This window comes from Apteryx rowi, unplaced genomic scaffold (genome assembly GCF_003343035.1).
Source record: "Apteryx rowi isolate R43461 unplaced genomic scaffold, aptRow1 scaffold_71, whole genome shotgun sequence".
Classification (NCBI taxonomy): domain Eukaryota; kingdom Metazoa; phylum Chordata; class Aves; order Apterygiformes; family Apterygidae; genus Apteryx; species Apteryx rowi.
In genome coordinates this window covers 140,588-160,922 of record NW_020450994.1, presented here as the reverse complement: position 1 = coordinate 160,922, position 20,335 = coordinate 140,588, and the positions used below count along the sequence as shown (strand labels likewise).

Genomic DNA, 20,335 nt, shown 5'->3' with positions numbered 1-20,335 from the left:
TACTGGATTTATGTTTCTTTATTTCACGTTAGCTCAGACCACTTCCTGCTATTAAAGGAGGCAACAGAAAATTTCTCGTTGAAACTAAGGTCACCCCAGGGTCTAGTTCAAGGCTCCTTTCGAGGCTCCTTGCAACCACCTCAGAACCCACGACATCCACTCCTACAACTACACGACGTGTCCCTTCTACCACACCGAGGACTACTACAGCTAGGGCAACGAGAAGGAGCAGCATGTCTTCGGCAGTGCGCCTCTTTGATCTGTCCTGTGATGAGACCATCTGTTCTACAGATAGCTTTTGTGTCAATGACTATGACCGGGGTGGCTCACGTTGTCACTGTAACTTGGGAAAAGGAGGAGACACTTGCACAAAAGGTAGGTTACTGTGTGCTAAGCTCCTTTTCCATGAGTCTGCGGGATTTTTTCTTCTCTGGCTTTTAGACGAAGGGTCCCTCCAAAAGTAAGCAGACTGAACATCTGTGGTCTTTGCATAGTGACAGCATCATTCTGGAGTGTCTGACAGCTGATCTAAGCTGTTGCAGACTGGTTGGAGATGGATTTCTGTTCCGCTATTGACTTCTGCAAGAAGCAGCTTCATGGTAAACCAACAAAAATGCCTATTTTGAATAGCAGGTTGGGCTTAATGGATCCCTAGGGATAACAGCAGCTTCTATTTCCCAGTTCAGACATAAGTCCCTTTGCTTCTCTTTCCTTTCTTCAGGCAGGTTTTCAGAAGTGATTCTTTAATAAAGCAGGGACAGATGAATGCAGACCCAGTGTAATGTGCGTAGGGGAGGTTAATCCTCCTTCCTCCATCTAGGAATGGGAGGGTGATAGGAGCTGGGAATGTTGCTAGAAACACTGAAGGAGGCAGTCTTGCTTCTCCTTCCCTTCTTCCCTTCCTGTCCTCCGCCCTCCCTGGTCCTAACCTCTCCCTTTTGCCAGTTCTGATGTCAAGCTGATCTCCCGGTGAGCCGGTTCAGCTCACTTTTCTGGCCAGAAACAGTTCGCTTTTCTTTTCTGAGTTATTTGTCTGCTGGTTTGGTGACCAAAGGGTCAGATGAATGCCAGAGCTTGTGCAAAGAAAGAGATAAGACTGTGCAGCAGGGAGGAAGGACCGCTGGTAAACCAAGGGGGAAGGAAGAAAAAAGGCACCAGCCTGCCATTGTGAACGGTAGTGACTGCTAGATCTGTTCAGCCCGAAAGGGGGCAACTACGTGAAATGGCTGAATTGATCTGTCTGTCAGCAGCACTCAGAGAGGCAGTGTTTTCTCCTCTGCCACAACTTCCCAGACATCACTTCCCCATTAAGTGTCAAGCTGATGATAACAGATGCTTAAAGTTGCAACAAATGTTGTTGCAATTAAAATGATCACAAACAAAGAAATAAATGAAGAAAATGACATACAGATAAGACCCTTTCTATCAGGACAGTGGTGATAAGGATCTCTCCTCTTACTTGTTGTGATGCTGTCCCACCAGTTAAGAGAAAGCTAATTGTTGCCTCTTCACACTGATCTGAAATGCCAAGGCCCTTCTGCACAGCAGAGCATCAGAGATGCCTATTTCTTACACAGACTCGTTTCAGAAATTCTTGATGCACAGGATTGTGCATCAGAGCTACAGACACTGGAGTATTAGATCTTCTCCTTTTGATGCTGGAGTAAAGAGAATTCATTCTGAAAACAATCTGTTGTGACTCAGCCACATGGAACAGCTGTAGATGTGATTTTTGGCCTTGATCAAGTATGAAAAGTCAAGGTTTTATTTTAACTGTATACAGCTTGTAGAACTGGCTTGTTAATGTGAGTCCAAAACCACTATTTTTCACAAGGGAGTGTTTTATTCATTGGTAAGCAGTAGCATTGTATACCAATATTTCCTTGTACTGAACTTCTCCATAGCAGCCAATATTGTTAAATAGTATATTAATCTGAATGGAAACACTTTTCTTTATAATCAACAACTGCGTAGCACTGTGGTCCAGTCAGCTCTATTTGTGATCAGTACCTGAGTTAGCTTCCCTTTGCTGTAGCTGCATTCAGGTTTATACCACTGATTCTCTTCACCTCAGTCTAATATGTGTTTTATTTGTTTGCTTGCTAACAAAAAAGCTGAGATCCACTCAGAACTCAAATAGCAGAGAGGAGTAGGGCACCTCATCCTTCCTTTCTCATTATGTTTATATCCTCTCACTGTGCTTATATCCATTGCAAAAACAAGAATTCCAGACTGAAACTGGGTCTTTCCTCCATGCTTCTCAGGAAAGGAGCTGCAAAGGTAGCAGCAAGATATCTTTTTGCTTTTTCCAGTGTTGGAGCTGATGCTCTGACATACGACAGTGAAGGGTGAGGGTTGATATGCCAGCTGACAACAGCTATACAAACGGCCACTGTTGCAGCCAGGGGTTCCCACGATGGAGAGGTGTCAGCAGGGACCCTCTTCTCCCCATCACCCCCTTTACCCTATACCCTGAGCTTAGCAGGGGGAAGTATTAGGGGCCGGTGGGCTATCATGAGCCAGCTCAGGGTGCTTGGGATGCTAGACGCAGCAGCTACGGAGCAGCAGTGACTAACGTGGTGTGGAATCTGGCCCAGTGTACTTTTCCCACATATGTTTTTATAATCYGTCAAAACAGAAAATTACTTTGGTCTCTCTGTTAAATGAGTGCCTAGAAGAAGATAAATAAAAAAATAGCCAAATTCTATCTTCTGTGACAGAGACAAGAATCTGAAGTAAGTTCCACTGAAGCCAGTGATTAAACTGTTGAACAGTATTTGGCCCTCAGTATCCTGTTTCTTTCCAAGTTCCCCAGAACCTTGGGAATAAAGGAATTAGTTGTGAAAGGTGGTGGGAGGACAAAGCTATAGGTTAACTGATTGTTGACTGCTGCTGACTAATAGTTGTCTCTGGAGGAACTCTGCCTTGCATTTTCACCTGATGTTATCTAGTGCTAAATGTGTATATCGATTTTTATATGGGAGAAAACTTCTAAACAGCATGCTTCTGTCTTTGCTTTTCAGATATTATTATCCAGTATCCTCAGTTCTCTGGCTACTCATATATCACCTTTGAACCACTGAAAAACTCCTATCAGACATTTCAAATTACCCTTGAATTCAGGGTAAGTTTAAGCAATCCTGAGTTCACACAGGAGCTTTAAATTTTATTTGCTTATTCTGATGCTGTAGACACTGGAACAATAACTTAGCTTCATTATAGCTTCTAATGTAATTGTGGTGAGCATGTACATAACCTTCATCGCTAAAGATCTGGCTTCACATGCAATGAATGTGAATGAATTTGGTGATCTGAGCTAAAATGTTTGTATCTATTATTGATAGTGCATGAGCGAATCCCTGGCATCAGCAATACTGGGTGTTGCAGACTAGCAGCAATGTACCTTGGCAGGACTATAGTCATATGAATGAACTACAGGCTGAAATACACCTGTATTTTTTGTAATTAAAATTTGTAATTTGAAAGTGCCACACATTATGTTTACACATAAGAAATGGCGATCTTGTTTTCTTGAGCAAAAGACTGCTAGAGTTCCTTTCTTACCCTGTGGGATATAAGTAGGCATTATTTTCCCCTCTGAAATATGGGACACCAGCCACTAGTAACTGCAAGATGTTGAACTAGTTAAACTGTGGGTCTGATGTGGTAGGGTAAATCTCACATTGCCTTGTGTTAATGCTGTCTACGTGTTTCGGACAGAGCTGGCAGTGCCTCCTGTAGGGAAGGTGGCTGGGCACGTGTCGTAGGTGAGCTGTCAGATGCAGTCCTGCTCCCACATACGGCAGAGTTGCCAGCTTCACGCTCTAGGTGTGAGACTGTCACCAGAGCAGGAGTAACCTGTTGCCTCACATGGTGATCCAACACTTTTCTGGCAATTTGTCAGCCTGAGTTGCGGGATGGCTGGGAAGAGCCGTTGTGTCAGCTGCTACGCACATATGGGTAAATCGTGCCTGCACAGGTTCTTCAGTTTGAAAAGCGTCAGACTCACAGAACATGTGAAACAGCGTGTGTGTATTCATGGGCAGTAGGTCTGATGTGTCCAGACTTACTAGGCTTGCTAGGACTTCCTTGCTAGACTTTGTGCTCAGAGGTCTCATACGGGACATATCTGACAGGTTTTAATGATTCGAGCTTGTCTGTACTTCTGATACTGTTGATAGGTCATACTGTAAATAGAAGAGATGGTCCTAAACCATTTAAGCATTAAGGCCATGGTTTTTCAGGCTCTTCAAGTGCAGGATTTGAAATTGACTGACCTATTTCTGGTTTTACAACTTAAAAGCTCCATCTGATAAATGTTGTACGTTTTCTAGAGAAAAGTCCCCCTCTGCTACTCGCATTTGTCTGTCACTTTGAGGCTTAGACTTTGATTTTTCTTGTTGATGTGGTGATTGCAGGCTGAATCAGAAGATGGTTTGCTGCTATACTGCGGAGAAAATGAACATGGTCGTGGTGATTTTATGTCACTAGCAATCATCCGACGTAACCTCCAGTTCAGGTAAAGCATTGATTTCTACTAGGCTCACCTCCACCCTAAATCTGGTGTAAAGAAAAGGGGTCATTGTTGCCTCCTGGGACTCCTTTACGTGATGAATATCTGTCGTGTCTTTGACTTCTGCCCCAGGCAGTGCACAAAATGGATAGTATGACTTCACTGAGCAGTTCTTCAATATTTTGTTCTCTCATCCTTGTTTAGTGACATAGACATATGCCTTGTTGAACTCACTTTACGCAGACCTTGCTGCGAAGGCAAAATGGTTTTTTCTTAGACAAAATGAGTTTTCTTAGGGGCATTATTATGGGGCTCATTGCTATGTGAGCACTGAACTTGCTCACCAGTGAGCCACTGCACTTGCTCACCTTTTGCTATGTAGAGTTTCTTTGCTTCACAGCAAAAGGATCTGAAGAGAATATAGTAAAATATAGAGATTTAGTGCAAGCAAGGGGCCTGGAACTTCATCCCATACATGTCATTTGGATAGGAGTGGCAGATCTTTTAAATGAAGACGGAGGAAGTTTTTTGCACTGCCTCAGATAAGCATATGAGAGAATATCTCACAGGTCTCCATTTTTTTGGGAGGGTGATTCCTCTGAAAGTGGGGAAAGACAACATGGATGGTGTGTCTTAGTCCTGTTTCTATTCACCTCATGCATTGAAGGGCAATCAGAGAAAATGGCATGTTTTGTGCATATTCAGCTCCACACAGTCTCTCATGGAGAGACTTGTCAATCAATACGGAAAGATTTGAGTTTCGTATAGAATCCCAGAGTTATTAATCTAGCACTGCCTTTCACCAGGGTCCTAGAAAAATTCCCAAGAGAAATTACTGTGATAGCAGGAACTCAGATTGTAATACCCTGCATCTTGAAACAGTTTCTGCTGTTGGCAAGCTTTGCATGCACTTGGTAGTGCCAGAGGATGCAAAATCTTCTCCATGAGAGAAAGAAGGATATTAAAGAAAGTTTGAAACTTAGATCAGATTTAGACCTGTTGTCTAATTTTCCTGTGGCCTTTTAATATGGAATGCGAAACCGAGAGGTTCCCGAAGGGGAAGGGAATATTCAGAGTCTAAAAATGACTGTTGGTTATTGAAGTTAATGAAAGATTGTCACCCTGTACTCTCTGCCTCATGCTCCCAGGTTCAACTGTGGCACTGGAGTTGCAATCATAACGAGTGAAAACAAAGTCAAACTGGGGAGCTGGCACAGTGCCACCTTGTTCAGAGATGGGCTGAATGGCTGGCTCAAGATGGACAATGACATTCCTGTCACAGGAAAATCTCAGGTGAGTAATCCTGCACCTGGAGCTCTACCTTGGGCTCTCTCAAGGTTATGATGACATTTCTTCTTGCCAGCAGAAGTCCAGTCAGGTTGAAAAAGTACATTTTTATTTATCAGTGTCAGGGAACTTAGTGAACCAGGTTCAATGGACAGACTGCTCTTCCAGATATGTAATCTAGAAATCACATAGATAAATATCCCAGCAGTGAATGCCATCACAGTCTTCTAGGATGCTCTTTACTTGCTCAGCCACCCTTCTGCTATACTTCCCCAATCTCAGATACAGGCTGCTGTTAGAAGTTTGCCAGGCTTTACAGCTGCTGTCCCTGATTGCTTTCTTTTTCAAGGCTCAGAGAATTCAATCTTGCTCTTCTCTGCTTCCCCATCCAGAAAAAATTGCAAACGTATGTGTGTATATATATGTGTGTATATAAAAATATATATATATATAGCTGCACAACATATTTATATACAAAAAGTGTAATGATGTGTATACAATTGACATAGATTTAAGCACAGTAATATTTTGATGAAAGATATTTAAAAGGAACTCAGGCTGAAACTTCAGGAACACAAATGTACTGCAGAAGCATCCTTGCTAAGGAACAAACTGAAAAGCAAAACAAATAAAAAGAAAGCAAAGTTAACATTAGATTATAAAGATTGCCAAGCAGTTAGAGATAGAGGGCCAGATTCTGCCCTGAATTTTATTAACACCAACAATTTCATATGAGGCAGCCAGGATAAAATATAATAGAGGAAGATGTCTTGACTTGCTCTTCTGTTACCAAGCCAGAAAACAGAAGTGAAATTGAAGAAAAAAAAAAAAGAAAAAGAAAAAGAAAAACAAAACTGAAAAAAAAACTGAAAAAGGAGACATTTGCAAATTGGTTCAGATATCTTCTCTCTTCTCTTTGATAAGCACTATTATCATGCCCTAGCCCTGAAGAAGGTGGCTTCAGACATCTTATCACTTTACACTTTCATGTGCAGGCTCTGAAAGGAAAAAAATCTTGAGGACTTGAGTAATAGGAATGGGATGAAGCCTGACAGCATAAATACTATGTGCTTGAGGTCTAATGTCTGCTGCACATGGAGAGCTCATCAATTGGGAATGACACAGGAGAAGGATTTTAGTGTCTGTCAGATGCTTCTGTGTGTTACTAATGCTATGAGGCCATGCAAAGGGCAAATGTGATTCTAGGGTGAACCTGGAGAGATATTTCCAGCAGAGACTAATGCCGTTGTAAAAGGCTTCAGTGGGACTGCATCTGGCCATGTACAGCTGTGATCACCCATATCCAAACAGATGAAGTCAAACAAGAGAAGGTGCAAAGAAGGGCTGCAGGATGATTATGGTCTGCAGAGATTATTACAAGAATAATTCAGCAGTAGACACATGTATTTTTCTAGCTGCAGCTGGACCAGAATAAGATATTATTGCTCCAGGTGTTTCTCTCGGCCAGGGCTTCTGCTCCCTTAGTATTGCTGTTCATATGAGTCTTCCTCAGCCCACTCTAGTCCAAATGACGTGCATTAGTGTCAGCAGAACGGTAGTCTTTTCTCATCTGGTTCATTTTGGCTTGAACAGGTTAGAGAAGTTGAGCTTGACAGACCGGGGGCGCAGGAGCATCAAAGATGAGGAGTGGTGGCAAGCAGCTGGGGCAGGCTGGAGCAGCTGCCTGCTGCAGCCTTGGGCTATGCCCACTGTGTAACTCTGTAGACATCTGAACTATCTAGAGCCACAGACTTCGCCTGGATTAGTTTACCCTGCTCATATAGATCCATTTGAGGTGTTTCTACAGTGTGCTGTGCGATAACACCCACAGGCTCAGTAACCTTGGCTCATTTAGCCTGGCAAATACAGGCTTTGGGGATATGATTTATCCTTGTAAATACTATGGAGACGTAAGGCAGGGAAGGAGAGGAAAATTCAGAAGCTGTTTAGGCTAGAGGCCAATACAGTCACATGAACACATTGGTATAGACTGGCCATGAATAAACATATATGAGAATTTGGAAGGTTTCTTACTAAAGAGCAGTGAAGTTTTGGAACAGCCTTTGACTAGGAGGCAGAAGACAAATATTTTGATCAGCTTATGAAAAGAAGTAGACTCGCTTGCTGACAATAGCATAGGGTTTGATCCAGTGATCAAAAAGGTTTGTTCATTTTTTTGTTCCTTACTGTGCGCTATAGCAGTGCTAGTACACTTTGCATTTGTAGGTTTCCATAGGCAGGTTAAGGCCAGAAAAACAAGAGGTAGTAAATTTAGTGCTGGCGAAGTGAGCAGAATCCCCCTGAAGTTGTTGTACTTGTATCAGTTTATGTCTTGGCTTTGTTTTTACCTTTGTTTTTTGTCATTTTATTATTATTCCGTAGTAAGTATTTGCTGGGTTCTGTCCAAAAGGCAGTATCACATTGGTCTGTGTCCCCCAGGGCTTAGAATTTCAAAGAAAAACAATTTTGGCAAAAATAAAGGAAGAAATCGCAGGAAAAGACAGATATCCTCAATTCCTCCTCAGAATATAGTAATTTTTAAGCTTTTTATTTTGCATTAAATAGTCCAAGCTGTTGCAATGGCTGTGAATGCAAAAAATAGCATTTAAAATGATACACCAGGAGGAGGAATGCCTAATGGAAAGGAATTACCAATGAGCAGCCTAAATCTCCCCTGAGACAATTCTTCATGGAGAAAATAATTGATTATACACAGTGTGGCTGAATTAGTTATCATGTGTTATGTCTGTTCCATATCATGTCACGCTGTGTTTTCCCTTTAGGGCCAATATAGCAAAATTACGTTCCGGACTCCCTTCTACGTTGGCGGTGCCCCCAGCATGTACTGGCTGGTCAGAGCAGCGGGCACAAACCACGGATTCCAGGGCTGTGTTCAGACCCTCAGTGTCAACGGAAAGGTCATTGATATGAGACCCTGGCCATTAGGGAGAGCGCTAAGTGGAGCTGATGTAGGTAAGCGTGGTGGTATGGGATCCTTAAACGGTGTTAAACCAGCATTACGGCAGAGGCCTGTTGAAAAAATGGAGCAGTGATCCAGGTTTGAGAGAGGGAAGGTTGGTCTCTGGTCTTTGCACGGTATTTCTCTGTACCTTTGTGCATTACTTTAATTGTCTGCAGTAGAGGGGCTTTATCACACTGTGCAAGTCTCAATGTGACATGCCAAAAACCCTTCCTTGTGGACACAGCTATCCAGCACAACAGTAAAACTGTCCAAAAACCCACCATCTTAAAAAAACAACAGCTCAGTGTTGCTGATATAATCATGCCTGCACCAGTATTTCTGCCAGCATCTCTCAGGGTGGCTCTTCATGTTCCTGACTGACACACTCATACCATCAGAAATCAATGGTATGCACACTGTGTTTGTATTTAAAATGCTATGGACACAACAAAATGTGTTTTGCCTAAAGGCATCATTGCATTTGTCTGAAGCACTGCAGGGATCTTTCAGACCTACAGCAGTATTCTTGCCCTTACAAAGGGCTCTTTCCCATGAAACCCCATTACAGCTGAAGCAGATAGGCTTTCCCATTGACCAGCCATTGTTTTCATTTCCAGGATCACAGTATGTTTAAAAAATGCCTTGGAATACATTCTCTCAACAGCTTTATGAAGTGTTATTGTAACATTATCTCCCCTTCACAGATGAAAAGATGGAGAAGTAGGGAAGTTAATGAACTAGTCCTGTCATCTGTACATATTTATTCATCTCTGTTTCATCCATGTTATGGGCACTTGAAAAAAAAAAGATAAGGCAACAAAATCCTTGCTTTAATGACCTCCCAGTCTAAACAGTTTAAGACAGAGCAAACCCCAAGTCAGAAAACAAGTGGTAAAGGCAGGAAATAGATCCCATATCTTCCAACTCTCAGTGCCATGCTTCAGCCACAAAGTCATCTTTCTTCTCTTTTACAGCTTGGTGTTTGGAATCCCAAGAAGGAAGTGATTAATAAGAAACTTCCTAACAATTGCTCTGTATTCTCTAGATAAAATGACCAGCCTTCTGTGCAGTATAGGAAGGGAACAGAGTGGCCCAAGAAGCAGATGGTGAAAAGAATAAGACTTTGGAAACAGAGTAATTTCACAATAGAGTGAGAATCTATGGAATTTATATAGAGAGAGGAAAGTCTTGCTAAAGTTCTCTGAGCCCTAATCTCTATTGCCTGTTTGTTTGCACCTAGCTCCCTTCCCATCCATGAATGCTCCGTGTACTACTGCATTAACAATCAACATCAATGAAAGTAAATGCTGGGTTTTGCCATGTGTGACTCAAAGCTGAATGATGGAGCCTTCCTGTTCTTACGTGGCTGCACACATTTATCTGAAACTGTACCGTGAGAGATTTGCAAACTATAGAATATAATTTAAGCCTAAAGTAAATAAATTGGAAGTGAACCTGACGGAGTTTAGGAATGTTTTTTGCTAGCCAGCCTTTTCTTTCTTTCTTGTTGGCACTCTGTATAAATCAGCGGTACTGTGGTACATGGACCGTAGAATTGAGGGTGGGGAAGAGAGGGATCCCTCCTGCATTAAGCCATCTCTGCCACCTGCATTAGAAGAACCGGCATGTCAGTACCTCGTATTCTCGCTGAGGCTTCCCTCGTCCTCCTCTGCCCGTAGGGTGGCAGTGGATGTAGGCATCAGACGTGTGATTTGTCTTTTCGGTTTAGTCACCTGTGCTGGACCAAGTGCTGAAATACTCCATGTCACAGAGACACCGTGAGAGCAGCGTGGTCCTTAAATACCAAGACCGTTCCAGTTGAAACTGCCCCTAAAGCCAGTGAGCCTGCACCTTGTCCCATTATTGTTATCTTCCTTGTCCTTCTCTGGTTTTCAAAGATTTTGCTCAACTTTGGTGTGTTTGAAAAGACAAGTAGCATTGTCAGGCAGATGTAGTAAAGATGAGTGTTGTCCGAGTTTTCTGTTCGCAGTTCAGTATATCAACATGGGTGTTTACCCACATGTCTTGGCTCAGTTTCCCTGTCTGTCAAATGGAACTGGAGCTGCTCATTTCTGTTGCATTATGATAAGTGATGAGAGCGCGAGAATGTGAGAGATCTCAGGGACTAGGCACCTGTTCACTAATCGTAGTGAACCTAGGCAGTAAGACTGAAAAGGACCTTGAGGAAAAGTACAAATTGTTGTTTTAAAATGTTCTCTATTTTGCAATAAATTTTAAAATAGGATTTATATATGAAAGGTGTTGCTTAAACCCCACTGAAACTGTGGTTTAAATTCTACTGAAATGGAGTACAGTTATGTGGAAAACACTGTAACAAAACCCCAGTACTGTCCTGCTTTATTTTACCATGGCCATTAGCTGCTCAGAAGAGAAAAAGATGGCTAAATTAGCATTGTGAGTACAGAAGCTCCCACAGCTGGGTGTGGGGCAGCCTTTTGAAAGGGTTAATTGTCTCCTTCCGTGTAGAAGGAGAATTTGCTCTGCTGCAGAGGCCTCTTATATTTTGCTTATGATCCATGGGTTAGCCCTGGAGCCTTGCATTATGAACAGCGTACTCAGGCTGTCCCCCTCCACAATAAAAAATGGGCCTGGTGGGACATCTGTAAATGTACAACACGAGACAAGTCTGTTCTGACAGGGAGTTATTCCAGATGACCTAAGAGTTATTACCGCATGTCTTCTGCGACTCAGCAAGCAAAGGTTATTTTCCAGCTTGGACAAGTGAGTGATCATCTCATTTTTGTAACAGGATGAAGCAGCACATCAGCCATCTACACAAGAGAGATTTCACTGCACTTCTCTTTCTGAATATATGATGGAAAACCGAACTATAAAGCTGGCACTGTACTAATGCCAGTACCTCACTGAAGTTTTGTAGAGTCCTGCCCTGGAAAGTGTCTGTACAATCAGAGTGATCGTGTCACAGTGCTATATTTAAACACAGCAAAACAGAAACACACAACATATCCTCTTCTTGCAATAGGTTTGCCAAATTTTTCTCGGTCACCTCAGATAACAAAACTGTTCTCCAGTGTTTATTTCTGATAATATTCAACTGGAGAGTCAGAATTGCCTCAGTGCACCTGTCTCATCTCAGAGGTGATGTTTCAGAGTACCCCAAAATAAATGTGATTCTTAGTTTGTCAGAAACTTTGCCCTTCCAAATGATATGCTTATGCTCGTACACCACAAATGTGTTATTTGAGCTTTCTTAATGAATAATTTCAGTTTAGTACTGTGAATAAGGGGGAATCTATCTAAGCAGAAACTAATTAAAATAAAGAAGAAAAATAAAATTAACCAGTACTTCATAAAAACCAGTACTTCACCATTAAATACTGTAATTTTATAGCTATCTTCACAGCTCTAAGAGGCAAATAAGTAAACTGTTTATTCTATGGCAGTTTCAGCTTAATTGTAGCAAAAAAAAACCCCTCATCATCTTGCTCTTTCAAGTGATGTGCCAGCAGAGTAGAAATGCTGCTTAGAAAGCCGGTATCCTGGTGGTATGGATCCCTTTTAGTGCAGACAGAAGAGTTAACCTCATTTTAGTTAATAAGATTAGCTGCTGATGATGAACACCTTTCCAGCTTACCATAGCACAAATTTACGATGAAGAAGGAAGCACTTACGGTAATTGAAATTAAACAAATCGCAGTGCTTGTAAACATCCAGTGACTTTTGGAGATTTTGAAATTAACCCAAGAAAATAAAGGTGGGAACAGAGACAGAAAATTAGTTATCTGGGGAATGAGTGAAATGTATGACTGTCGTGGTTTGTTGGTTAGTGATAATTTCTGCTATTTTTAAAGTCTGTTTCTAGTCTGGTATAAAGTCAGTGCTGACAGTGAAGCTCCTTTGCCTCAGAGGTGCACAGTTTGACAAACTGGGAAAGAATCTAGATAGGAGAGCAAATCATATTTGTTACTAGTAATGATCAAGAGCCAAATAAATCTTCTTTGACAAACAACTTTGATATGTTCTGGCCCTGTGTTTAGGTGAATGTAGCAGTGGAATTTGTGATGAAGCTTCCTGTATCAACAGTGGTACCTGTACTGCAAGCAAAGCTGATTCATATATTTGCCTTTGCCCTCTTGGATTTAAAGGTCATCATTGTGAAGAAGGTGAGAGGATGCTAGGTTGCTTGTATTTCTTTGTATGAGTTATCTCGTGTTCAGGGCGTTTTCTCCATATTAATATCCAAGGTTGCCTTATAATATTACACTGACAGAAGACAGTCCATGCTATTTTTTCTATTTAGAATCACATAGTGAAACCCTCCCCCACCGTTCACTCTGGAGCTCTATCCAGCTCCTGCGTAATTGGCTTCTCAAACTCACCTTTCAGAAGTTAAAATAATGTACCGCTCCACAGCTATACGTTAACTCTAAAAAAAATCAAATGCATTTCTCCTAAAAACAGTGTCAGTTCTATATTCTAAAATGTAAAATACCAAATATCATTTTTCTGTTGAAACCGTGGAGATATAAAATAGTCAAATGCATACCACATTATTTTCTGTGCTGCAGAACATAGGTTTTCATGAAACCACCCATTGTGTGCATACCTACTACTTTGAGAAACCCAGCCATAATACAGAAAAGGGGTAAAGCATTTTATTATACAAATGTATCTTTGAAGAAAGAAGGGATTAAGGAGGGAAGCAATGTTATTGGTTAGGATAAAAATATTTTTAACTTGCATGATAAAGCTTCTAGGTTTTTTTTCTTAGTATTAGCTTTAACTACATAACAAGAGAACTGACATTGGTTAGTAGGTTAGTCAGTTCCTTACCTTTAGGCCTCAAGTGACCTGCTTGTGTATTCTGGATTTCCAGCAATCGCCTTGGCTGTACCTCAGTTCAATGAATCCTTAAGGTCATTTGCTAGTACACCCTGGCCCTTGGAACCACAGAATTACCTTTCCTTCATGGAGTTTGAGATAACATTTCGTCCAGACGTAGAGAGCGGTGTCCTTTTGTACAGCTACGACACAGACAGCAAGGACTTCYTCTCCATTAACATGGTGGCTGGTTACGTGGAGTTCAGATTCGACTGTGGCTCAGGAACGGCTGTTATCAGGTAAACTGGGTTTCTTATACTTTCTTTCCAGCAGTGCCACAGTGCAGATCCAGGTGAGGAGTGGGCTGGAAGGAATAGTAACCTGTAATGGGATATTTGAGCCCATCACTCTCTAGTGGCTGCTACTTCTAAGGAAACACAGAAACACTAGTTGTATTTAAGTGCATAAGATTTTCTCCTACTCTTCCTACATTAATTTCCATCTCAAAGCATTGTTATGAGTGTTACAATTTTATGCCACCATCTTATTGCAGATGTTACCTTTATTTCTGTGCAATATTGCAGAAATTCTCATTGCCACCATGATATTGTGTCACAGCTAATTAGGGGTTAATAAGGAAGGGATCCATGAAAATTTTATACATATATTCATACTTTACAGCCACAGGATGGTACAATATTGGCACTTTTCTGAGCATCTTCCCTCCTGGTCTGGAGTCCTGACAGTAAGCACTGGGCTGGAGGCATCGCAAGGAGAATGTATACCTCCAGGTCCCCTCTTTCCTTCTCACAGTGCTGGGATTTTGGAGATCTAAGGATAGGATCCAATTCACCTGAATTCATGAGCCTAAAAGTTAGATGTCTGCCTCCCAGATAAAGACAGACCTTCTGAGAATGATTCATCCCACCCTAAAATAGGTGTCTAGGATAGAAACAAGGAGATGCCTCAAAAAGGGCTAATCTCTCTGTGTAAACCGAATGGCAGTCCCCGAACAGCTGTTCCTTGTGCTCTGAGGAAAAGACAAAGGGCCAAATAGAAGCATTCAGTACTTTGGATCTGATCCAAGAGACTGCCAGTTGGACCAGGCTGACCTAATATATAGAAATAATCTATACAAAGCTTATGCAAAATATGTACATTGCCTCAACTTTTGCGTACTATATGCTTCCTGTGAACACTGGGAATTTTGGCTATGCCGAGATTAGGAGGAATATACTGATTTTTCCCTGAATGAGGACCCAAGCAAACAAACTCATTCATATTTGAAAGTGAGCAATGAAATTTCAAGTCAGCAAATGCAAAATAATGCACAATCCTAATAATGCACAATTGTGGCAATACCGTTATTGTTACCTGATAGAGATCCTGGAGTCATCAGGCATCGTTCTGTGAAAGCAACAGTTAATTGCTTGGAGACAAATAGAAAAAGACAAGTACAATGCAGAGAGTTATTAGGAATAGAATAAAGAACAATGCCTCTGTAAAAATTCCTGGTACATACACCCATGTCTTGAAAACTTCTTGCAGTTCTGATCACTCCATTTCAAAAGAAATTAGTAAAATTCTGAAGAATAGCAATGGTAGTATTCAGGAGAGGGAAAGAAACAGCTTCCAAAAATACAGTAGGACCCRTCAGCCCGGAAAGGAGACAGCTTGGTGGAAGTACGATAAAGATTTTTAAATTGTGAGTGACATTGAGATAAATAAGGAATGATTATTACATATTTTTTCATTAGCAAAGAATTAGAGGGAATCCAGTGAAACCACAGAACAAGTAGTATAAAACAAAGAAAATCAGACTTTTTTTTTTTTCAGGCAGCACACAAATAAGTTGTGGAAACTAATTGTCATAGCATGTTACAGATGCCAGAACTATAAATAGGTTCAAAAAAACATTTGACAAATTTGAAGAAAGATCCATTGAGGAAGATCAAACACAATTGTACGGATGCAGCTTCTGATTCAGGAAATTGCTAAATGACAAGTTGCCAGAAGCTGGGAGGATATATCAAGGGAAGTACCCATACTTGCCCTGTTCTTTTCTCTTGCCCAAAGTGGCAGAAATAGCTAATGTCAGAGACCTTTGCGCCAACCCAAAATGGTCCTTCTTACAACAGCTTTCAACCTCTTTCTGATTATAGCTGTCTAATTCTTATTACAGGCAAACATAAGACGTTAAAGTAGACAATCATTTTTTTCCCCAAAATACTGTAGTGCTGCAAAACACCAGGTACAAAAATTTAACCGAGATGTATGTGGCTTGTRAAATGTGGCAGGAGCCACAAGCATATGCCTGAGAGTGGAAAATATCCCTTTCTCCGTAAAAGCAAAAGAGAGAACTGGAAGCCAGCTAATATTTGGGTCATGTATATTAAGGAAAATGGAGTTTGGTTATGATAGCTGGATAATGTCCTGAAGCTGACAGGCTTAGTTAAAAGTCATGAGAATTGCCCAAAACACAGAGATGTTGTTATACAATACTTTACAGATATCTGTGTTCAATGAATATTATATAGATTGCACGGTCGGGCACCTGATGAAGAAATGCCAAACTTCTGATTGTCTGCTCAACATTAGTTTTTACAGTGGTTTCATTGATTCGGTCTTTTCTAGCAAGTTAATATTGTAGGAGGCATAATGCTGGTACACAGTGGAATCCTTTTCAGCCCATAAATCTAATCCAAAATAAATGAATCCCTATATCCCTTATAACCAGTTGATTACTGGCATTACATTGTGTCACTCTTTCTCCAGCTGATTACCATCCTAATGACTTTATCCATGCACAAGCACACGTTCAAGCTTCGGACAGTATGGTTACATGCTCAACTCATGCATTAACCATATAACTTTGAATGACATGTCGAACTTTCCTCAGTCTGCAAAATCCTTCCCATGGCTGAAGTACATCAAAACTGCAGATATCCTAGTGAAATTACCCCAAGCTCAGCTGCTATCCTCATGGACTCCTCCACCTCATTGACTGCAGCAGTCAATCCACCACTTAGTGTGAACAGTTAGCCGTATGTCCAGTTCAGCTCCTTTTTCTAGATAATGTGTGCAACATAGTCCTGACTGCCTGTGTTCATAGGGCCAGGCTGAGATAACAGGCTGTTAAATATTAGAATATAATTAGAATATGATTAGAATATCTTTATAATCAGGGATGAAGGAAGCTCTTTTTAGTATGTCAGCAAAATGAGTAGAAAAGCTGAACTTTGTGACGCTCGGGTTTTGCTTCAGCAGTCTTGGGCTGGCCCTGCTTGAGCAGGGGGTTGGAGCAGGTGGTCTCCAGAGGTCCCTGCCAGCCCCGACGGCACTGTGAGTCTGTACTGAGGGGGAGAAGCACCGTGCGCAGAGAGGAGCAGGGATGCTGAAGAGAAGGCTAGATGCAGAACCTGAGCTATTTATCAGGATGTCTTAGAGGAAAATTTGCTGTCCCCCGGGATTTCACATGGCCCAATATTTGCAGGATCAAGAATTTCATGATTTGGAGTATTTCTTAAGGTTCAGTTTAGCTGGGAAAAAATAATTCTTAACTCCACGGCAAGCAAAGAACCAGAAGTATTCAAATGCCTGCAAAAAGCATTAAAAAACTCATGCTGGTTTAAAAAGGGCTGTGAATCCAAGAAATAACTTGCAGATCTTAAGTGGTAACTCTGCAAGGTTTACTCATCCCTAATTGTAATTAAATATGGCAGAGCAGGAGGGTTAACATTATGATGACCTAATCAGCAGAGGAGATAAAATGTATGTATTGCCACTTATTAGGTAGCCAAACCTGTCTGGTTTTGTTATAACTATTGACTTATTCAAGGTGATTAAATTCCATTACCTATTGATTTACCCAAGGTAATTAAACCCTAAATGCTACTAAACAAGAAAAAGGACAACAAATGAGTGACATTGCTTGGTGATATCTSTTTATGGATGGTTTCTGAAAAAAATTATTATTAGTAGTAAAAAKTGATATTGACAGTATCTTCTGAGTAGATAAAAATGGAATTCAAGGAAATTTGGAGGAACAAAATAGGTCTGAATTTATGTTGATTGTTCAGAAAAAAAAGTTTTATTTTCACATTTTCAAAATTAAATAAATTTTTACATCAGCATTTCAGTTGCTATTGAATCACTGTTTCAAATCACATTTTTTTCAATTAAGTATTCCACTTTGAAATGTATCTTTGTTCATCTTTAAATATAAACAGCCTGAAAATACAAAGTTAGAAAGTCTTAATGTGTCCTAAACAACATTGTTTCTGATTTTTCCAGTTTGAGCAGTGAATTTTGGAGAAAAGGCTGCAAGATATTATTTGGACATGAAATATTTTCAATTGTCATTTTACTGCATTGGTTAAAATAAAATACTACAGAACTTCAGTGATGAGGGATGTATTTTTACCCATTATACAAGGTGCTATTCATATTAGTGCTGAACTAATAAGGATTGTATGAACAGTTTTTAAATGCTTCCTTTGAGACTGGTGAATGTTTTACACAACAACTGGGGATTATTGTTCCTAGTCAGAATCACATTATTAGGATCATATTTTAGTTACTTCCCCTTAATGTACAGCAGCCTGTGTGTATGTGTGTCTCTGAAAATTTCACTTAACAGTCTGCATAAATAGAACTGATAAGCCAACACAAAGCGCTTCTGTTTTAAAAGGAGACAAAGAATGTGAGACTAAACTGACCATTTAGCGGGAAGCTTTATCTCCAAGCTTACATCTCTGTGAAAAGAGGGTGTATAGCTGAGATTAAAATTTGTCTTTGTATATTATAAATGACTTAGCAGAAAAATTAGCTCTGAGGTAGATGAAATGCATGTTGGTTATTGACATTTTTTTTTAGAAATAAAAATAGAGGACTTGTCATTTGCTGTAGCAACATGGTTTTATGTTCCTTTCTGATGGTACTCAGAAATTGTTACTTCCCTATAAGGAAAGAAACTCAGTGATTTTTTTTTTTTATCATCTCCAGAGTACTTGACTCTTTATCTTGACAATGATATTTGAAAGTATCAGCAAGATGACAGTGTAAAATACTTAAGAGTTTTCTTCCCCTTCGAACAGGAGTGAAGAACCTGTCAGTTTGGGTCAATGGCATGAATTACGAGTGTCTCGCACAGCGAAGAATGGGATCCTACAAGTGGATAAACAAAAGCCAGTGGAAGGGATGGCAGAGGTGAGATGCATATGACACATATTATCATGAATGCAGCTATTATTTTATAAAATGATCACACAATAAACCATGCAGGCTACTCTCAAAATTCTTAAGAGCTCCAAAAATTGTACACGCCAGGGCATCCTTTTCTGGGAATTTGCACATGAAGGCAGCAAGAACTCYGAGAGACAGGACTCCTGTAACGGCAGCTGATGTCATGGCCTTCCCTGCTCTTGCTGTGTGGTTGGACCCCTTTTGGGGGGTTACACATGTTCTTGAGATTCTTTTCTGGCTGTTTATTGCTTGTAGCTGAGTCTTTTCACAGCATACACACCGTGAAATATGTCATCTGGTGAAGGATGAAATAGAAAATTATGTGCACAAAGTCCTGTTTCTACCTCTCTCTGAAGGTAGACCCCCCCAAAATTCCTCTTTGCTTCTTGTGAGATTAATTTTCAGGACAGAATAAGCACTGGAATACTCAGACAGTCAATTACTTGCACTTTATTCTTCCCTCACTAAGAGGTCATACTGAGTCAGGTTTTTAATAAGGTTAACTTTTGCTTCCAGGAATCCAAGCAGGGGTATTTTACTCTAAGCAGGTACATTCAAATATACACMCATATGTATTTTTTTTATCCCAAGAATATGAGACTAGAACTGCTTAAAAATGTCTTTTATTCCTTCCTAATGGAAATGTTTATCTTTTCTTTAGAAAACCAGACTCCAAAATCTGTCAGGAGAAGAATCTTCAGGGTTTTTTGGCAAACTAGCAAACTCCATTTAAAGCAAAGACTTTTCCTGAGAAATGTAAATCAATTGAAAAATGTAAATCAATTGAAATTTGTCAAGAAACAGGTTGAGTGGGGAACATTCAAACAGATCAGTTTCTTTAGATATATATAAATACATCTTCTTTAGATGTATGGTCCAAGATGAAGACTCACAGTTTTTTTTCTCAAAAGTGCTGCAATACAGCTGGGGAAGGAGTTTGGTTGGGAGTTGGCAACAAAGAAATCATAGGAACTTCTGCAAGACTGAAATTACATAGTTATCCTGTCCTTAACTGTTTGAAGCCTTCCAGTTCACATCAGGAAGCTGACTAGACCCGTCAGGTATCCCGAGTGACTGCTTCTAGTAACTAATGCAAATCCAATGTGTCTTCCTTTTACCCTTGCATCTTGCTGTGGATTTGCTTTTCACATGTTGGAAACGTTGGACAAGTCTCTATTCCATGGACCTTGCTCTGATTTTAACTTCACAGATCTCGTTCTAGTCCTGCTAATATTAGTTTCACATCAATGTAACTCAAGTCATTGCAAATAGAGTTGCTTCCTCTCAGTTCAGATGTGAAATCAGAAATCAGAATGAGAACTGACTTGTAAATAAGGAGAGAATATACTTCGTATTGTTTCAGATCTCTCCTTTCTCTCCTCTTTTGTTTTTCCCAATTTGAAATATTTGACAGTTTTCAGTTGGCTCTAATTGGAATAAAGCACAGATAGCCAGTAGAGAGGGTCACACAGTGACTTTCGTTAGAGAATTGCACAAAGAAGTGAGACTGGACTGTGTACTTAACA

At 40.5% G+C, this 20,335-nt stretch overlaps 1 protein-coding gene across 1 annotated transcript in view; it reads left to right on the top strand.

Moving 5' to 3' along the window:
* EGFLAM (EGF like, fibronectin type III and laminin G domains) overlaps window positions 1-20,335 on the top strand; it is a 58,547-nt gene that overhangs the window by 24,063 nt on the left and 14,149 nt on the right. The window contains exons 7-14 of the mRNA XM_026087278.1: window positions 33-375; window positions 3,024-3,124; window positions 4,419-4,519; window positions 5,662-5,806; window positions 8,584-8,773; window positions 12,782-12,907; window positions 13,621-13,864; window positions 18,662-18,773. Of these exons, the coding sequence (XP_025943063.1) occupies window positions 33-375; window positions 3,024-3,124; window positions 4,419-4,519; window positions 5,662-5,806; window positions 8,584-8,773; window positions 12,782-12,907; window positions 13,621-13,864; window positions 18,662-18,773 (1,362 nt within the window). The remainder of the gene's footprint in view (window positions 1-32; window positions 376-3,023; window positions 3,125-4,418; window positions 4,520-5,661; window positions 5,807-8,583; window positions 8,774-12,781; window positions 12,908-13,620; window positions 13,865-18,661; window positions 18,774-20,335) is intronic.